General features: G+C 44.5%; 1 protein-coding gene across 1 annotated transcript in view; it reads right to left on the minus strand.

Annotated features, from left to right (window-relative positions):
- net overlaps window positions 1-5,489 on the minus strand; it is a 12,824-nt gene extending 7,335 nt beyond the window's left edge. The window contains exon 1 of the mRNA XM_065237588.1: window positions 4,761-5,489. Within this exon, the coding sequence (XP_065093660.1) occupies window positions 4,761-4,836 (76 nt within the window). The 5' untranslated portion in view covers window positions 4,837-5,489. The remainder of the gene's footprint in view (window positions 1-4,760) is intronic.
- Between the last annotated feature and the right edge of the window lie 762 nt (window positions 5,490-6,251).

Below are 6,251 nucleotides of genomic sequence, written 5' to 3' on the forward strand. Positions count from 1 at the left end.
AGATTTAGAAGCCTAAAACTGTCTGATATGATCAATCAACTGCTTTCAGGGCAACACTGCTTCTTGCAGTACACGCTATTTCAAAACTGCCCAAGTTTGGGTAGAATCCACCCAGATCGGTCAAAACAGAACCTACCCAAAAATGGGTAAAATTTGTTGGGAGTGACAAGTTGACAAATGGACAACATCGACATGAATCCGATCGACTTTGTCCATGTGTCAACTTGTCACTCCCAACATAGTTAACCCATTTTTGGGTAGGTTTTGCTGGTTGAAAAAAAAATACAGAAAACAAACCACTGTCAGACGAACACTTTCATAGCTAATAAACAAATCGATACTACACTAGGTTGTATTAGTAGAAGCTTGCGGTGAGAAGTCAATGGTTCTTAAAATGGCGGATGTCTTTTCATTTTTCTTTGTTCTTGGGAGAGGGGAAATGGATAAGTGAAAATCCGAAGCAAGGATTCCGCTGTAATTTCGATAAGAATTACAGCGTAGTTTTCCTGTTAAACACTGGAACACATTTTATGGGATTTCAAGCAATGATTTTGGTCAGGGTGCTTACAAAAGAGAAAGTCATGAAATTTTCATAGATCATCTAGAGATTTTCCAGGAAACATTTCAGTGTGTACCAAGTGTGTATGTATTATATGCATATGAATTTTAAATTTTTGAAATGTCAAATTTTAAATGTTCAAATCTCGAATTATAAACGCTTGCTCTGAAAACACATAGCGTGTGAATAGTGCAGAAATGTTTAGAAGATTCAGACTTGTCTTCACTCAACTATCCCCATGTGACAAATAACAATGACAGTAGACAGAAACCCAAAAAAAAAACAGCTCCCTAGGGATTAAAGTGCTAGAAAACAAATGCTTTCTTTACAGCTCTAATTCCCCCTCAAAATGGTTACAGTTTAAAAATTTGGAACACCATGTGACCACCTAACCACTCTTGCTGCGGCTCTAATGAGTATTGTGCGGGTGGTAAAAAGTATAAATCATTATAATCAATCCTCAAAGGACCTGCTACATGCTCCGACCCGATCCGATCCGACGTCCGTCTGCCAGCGGTCCCAACGTGTGTGTAGGTGCTCGCAAAAAAAAAAGAAGAATGGCAGTGGACAGACAAATAGATCACACCATGCGTGTTTCCATGCCCATCATGCCCGGCACCTCCCCTCGATCATTTATAATACGGGTTGCTATGTTTTTATCGCTTGTTTACATTTCACTAATCTTGGGTGCTTCTCGCGTTCTGCGCGTTGATCATGGAGCTGCCCACCGCCATTCATCGGTGCAGCATTCGGTCAGAGTCAGAAGCGGAAGATGACGTAGGTAGCATCAGCTCAAATAGCTTCAACACTCTTTGCGGGGAGGGTGGAGAATTTTAATTGTCGATTAGCGGAATGGCATTCGGTTGACTGTGTGTTTACTGTTTACTCATCCATCTGGCCTGGCCGACCGTTGTTGTTGTTGCTCATTGATCGGGCAAGATGTGTCAGAGAGAGGGTCAAAATGAGCAACTGGCAGATTTGTTTTCATCAGAACACAATCAGCCCCGTTCGTTCTCCGCAATGGAAACGGGATGATGACTGATGGATGGACTGCGTCGTCGCCTTCGGCAGTGTCGCCAGAGGTCGCTCCTTTACTCACATCGTCGGCCCCACTGAGGATGATTAATTCCTGTTCAATCGAGCTCCTTCAACCGCGCGTCTCACTGGCGTCAGCCAAATAAATCAAACTTTTATCTAAATCTCTCCCCCTGTGGTTGGTTTCGACTACCGCAACCGACGGCATCGGTGGCGGTAACGGCGTCACCGTCCAATGTGTGATCTGAGAAATAGCTATGTGTAGTTCTTCGTTCACCTACCTCCCTCAGCGCAATTCTGTCGCGCCTTCCAAGCGGTATGCTAATGTGATTTGTCATCGCGATTGCGCTCCGTCGAGTTCTTCTGGCGCACATCATGAGTTGCGTGAGGAGAGGGGTTTTGAATTTTTGTTTGTTAAAATAACAGCTTAAAATATTTAGCGGACAAGATTTATATCGGACCCGAAGTCGTCATCGTCGTCTGCTGAGGACCGAATTCGAAAGGTGCGCGCGCGTAGGTGGGAAGTACCATCGATCTGACACGAACGGGTGTGAGTGTGTGAGTAATTATTTCCGAGAAATTCTCAAGCCAACATCTGCACATCTGGGAGTGCCGCGTCGCAATTTAGAGCGGCCCCTGGCCCCAGCAGGCGTTACTTTGACACACGGTAGCGTGGATCAACCCAGCCGGCGATGGATTGTTTTTATTTGCTTCTAGCGCTAAGCTACTTCGCATTCAACGGCCACGGGGTGACAGATTTGTTTTGATAGCTCCGTGCCAACTAAAGAACGGGATGCGAGATGGCTAAACCGAGGAGGGTACCTGAGGATTAATAATTCATCCCACCGGTCGGCCGCAGTTGCGTTGCTTGCCGAGCGATTGGTCTTGTTTGAACCCACCCCTGCCACCTCCTCGAAGCTAAGCATCCTCGAAAATGGTTTCCTACCCCTCGTGACTCAACAACGAAGAACGGCGGTAGCATGTGAGTTTTATGTTCGGGTCGTGTCTCGTTTTCTCCTGTTTTTATAACGAAATAAAAGAAGACACAGGTGCGTTTTAGTGAGCGATTTGTCTTCTCGACATGTAGCTCTTCGTTAGCTGTAATTTTTTTTTTCGGACGCAACCCTGCCGCGGTGGATTCTACGGATAAGGGTTATGGCGACAAGCGTGGAAAAATCCCAAATGCTCGAGTGTCAGTTTGTGTAAATGGATTATTGAAATTTAGAGCGTCGCACTTGTGGCTACAAAGTTTGTCGGCGTTTTGCCGTTGGTGAACTCTTTGCTGCCAGATGGCTAATTTAATCATGTTTTGCCATGGCAGTATAAAGTCCGATGAATAATAGACGCTTCTAAACTCATGCTCCTTATGAACACTACCGAGACCTTCAACACGTTTGAACTTTTTGAAATGATAAAAAAAAACGTATGTAAATTTATAAAAGCTGTAAGTGAGCGCTTGATAAGATGACATTTGGTTTAAAAGTTGTTCACGCAACAAATTTGCTAAGGAAGTTCGAAAAATATTGAATATCACTCTTTGAAGATACAAAAGGTAGTAATAGTTTTGCGTCCATAATTCAGAAGTACTTCAGACATTTTATCATGAAAAATAGGTACTACATTTTCTTCAGTGGAAATTTCTCCTAAATTAAATCCAGAAGAGCCACGAAAACACTTCTCAAAACACACACATACACTAAAAAAGAACACAATCCTTCTTTTCTTTCCGTATCTTCTCAGAAGAATCGCACGCAGCGGCAGCAATAAACCACAAAATTTTCCGATCCTCCGCCCACTTTGATCCCGGCTGAAAATTTCCTGCCTCGACTAATAAACTTTCACACCGGAGCGTGAACCTGGAGTAGCTTCACGTTGATCCCACACGATGTCTACTACGTCTGGCAATTTTTTTTTGCTTTCTGCTCTTCCTTCCTTATTCTCCCAGCGTCCAAATGCAGAAGGAAAAGGAAAACAAACGCTTCATTTTATATTCCTATAAAATCGGAGCTATAATTACACCATCTTTCACGAATCCGACGACCCGCCTTTCCAGTCCATTGCGCCGCAACCATGCCATTCTGGGAAAAGGTAGAAATCAACGCGGGCACGGACACAGATATCTTCCAAGAATCCTCCTGTGCTCCAAAGAGGGCACGCGGGGCATAGAATCGGATTGTGGAGCCAAACGCATCCGGTGTCGGCATATTTTTAGCTCGTCAAAATTTAATGACATCGGAATCTACGAATCACAAGACCATTCACGAAGGCTTCGCGCGTCGTAAACACACACTCCAATGTGAGGCAGGCAGAGTGGCGATGAAAGGGAGATTCTAATTTAATGAGTAAACAGCGCATCCGCCGAGGGCCGAACATCTGTCTAAACATGATTCGACTCGGACCAGTCAGGTTGACTGTTGGAACTAATTACGATTTGATTATTTCCAGCGCCAACAGAGTGCAAGACGTGGTCTGCCGGTCGTTCAGTTTGCGGCGTCAGAACTTGAAGAAGACGTTGGCGCTTGCAACCAGAGAGGAATTGCTAATTAATTTGAAAACTTCTTGAAAACTGTTCCGTCGCAAACTATTTTCGGTACTGATCGTGAACCGCAGGAAATGCATATGACACCAGTTTTCCGTCGTTTGTCAACTGCTCGTAACCTGTCAACCTGATTGGGATAGACAGGCCCTGTCAAAGTGCGATACACGGTTTAGTGATTAATTTGCAACTGTCTTCGAAGCCGCATAGTAATCTTGAACAAAAGCGCGGTTGCGACCAATTAAAACTACGCAAAGGCGCCACCGAGTAAATGACATAATTACGACTCACTCGACCGCGTATGCTCAGCCGCAATTACACTCCGTGGGCGAAGCTGAGGCCGGACTTCAAACCAACTCACAGAGAAGCGCGCGAGCTGTCGTAGTAGGCTGCGCATTTGCCTTCAGAACGCTGCGAACGACAACGACCTGTCTCTCCTATTAGTCATGTTGCACGCGACGGCTGCTGGTCAGGTCCCCATGGCGCCGCTAAGGACCGAGACCAGCCCCAATTATGCAATTACCCTGGCGGTAAAATGTCACCAGTAAAACTCCTGCCGACATCAAAGAAAGCCCTGCTGTTCACACACATGTCAACCGCACAGAAACTAGTAGACGAACCAATCCTTACCTTTCATTAAAATTGCTGACAACTCCACGGTACTCAGTTTAGGGTACATCTTGGCAATAGTATTCATGGCATTCATCTGCAACGACGAGTCTTCTCTTACCGCCTTCTGCTTTAAACAACTTCTTCAACGTTTTTCTTCCAAAATTCTTCACTGGCACTTGTTACTTGTCTCAATGACTCTTTTCCTCGTTTGCTCTTATCTCAAATTCTCTTCGTTCCAACCATCAACTCGTTTTCATAAATATTTATTTTTATCGACACTGAATCAGCAATTTTTCTCCCTTATTTATCATCCACGCTTTGTCAATCCAAGCTTTCCGTCACTTTTTTCTTACGCTGGCTTCAAATATATACCACAAACCGGAAGAAACAATCCATTTCCGTTCTGTGCTCAGCACTTTTACGACTTCTTCCGTTCTTCCCTGCAATCAACACCGGAAGACACACGGGCAATCCAACACTTTGCTTTCAATTATTTTCTCCGAACCAGTCAACACTGCACCACGGATGACCGAGTTAACTCAATCCTTCTCTCACAAACTTTGTTTTTTTTTTCACCAAAGGACGTCTCAGCTGTGTCGCCGTTCAACAGCACTTCTCTGCACAAATATTACTGAGAGTAGCAAAACAGTCCATCTGGTTCTAGCGATACGACCTTCCGAAACACTTTTGTGCTAGATGCGTCTCATTGTGTCCACGTTCAGTCACCGACTAACTGACTGAGTAGATGAAGATGATGATGAGCCAGAGCCATCCCGTCGCTCCGTCACGCGCGATGCGAACGCCGGCTGTTGAAACCAACCAACAATGCCAACAACAGAGAAAAATCACTCCATCCATTCAAGTGCAACGGGCCTCTCTCAGTGCAAATCCTCTCTTTTTAAGCGCTCTCCGGTAACAGATCGGCTATTATTGGCTGCACACGACAACGAATGAGAGAGAAGAGATAAACCCGAAAAACGGTGCACTTGTACTCCCGCGCGCGAGGATGCACTTGTTTATTTGTGCGCGTTCTCGCTTACTCCCACTCGATGTCAGGTGTACGCACAGCGGCGCTAAGGTATGTCGAGAGAGATAGCGAAAAGGTGCACCAGTTGACGATGGCGAGGTGCTGAGAGGGAAAGAGAGAGTAATCGATTGCAGTTTAACGATGTGCTCTCTCGAGAGAATTTAAGAATGACATCAAAAGAGAGGCAGGATGAGAGTAAAAGTGGCCGGCATGCGATTTTAAGGTGACCGGCTGTTCAGTACAGCTGTGTAGCTTGTTGAATGATGATTGAAGTATTTGTAATGCAGCTTTTGGATGATATGATTGATTGATATTATCTTATATAATAATACAAGGAATAACATTATGATACGTGGTTTATGAAAATAAGCATTAGAACGAACTTTTACCAAAATCGTTGGCAAATGTTTACCAAATTGACTTAACGTGCAAGACTACAGGATGTATTTTTCACATTGGAAATAGGGTATAAATCTACTTCG

The sequence above is a fragment of the Ochlerotatus camptorhynchus genome, unplaced genomic scaffold (genome assembly GCF_037179485.1).
Source record: "Ochlerotatus camptorhynchus isolate MF236.1 unplaced genomic scaffold, CSIRO-AGI_Acam_v1.1 ptg000043l, whole genome shotgun sequence".
In the NCBI taxonomy this organism is placed as follows: Eukaryota; Metazoa; Arthropoda; class Insecta; order Diptera; family Culicidae; genus Ochlerotatus; species Ochlerotatus camptorhynchus.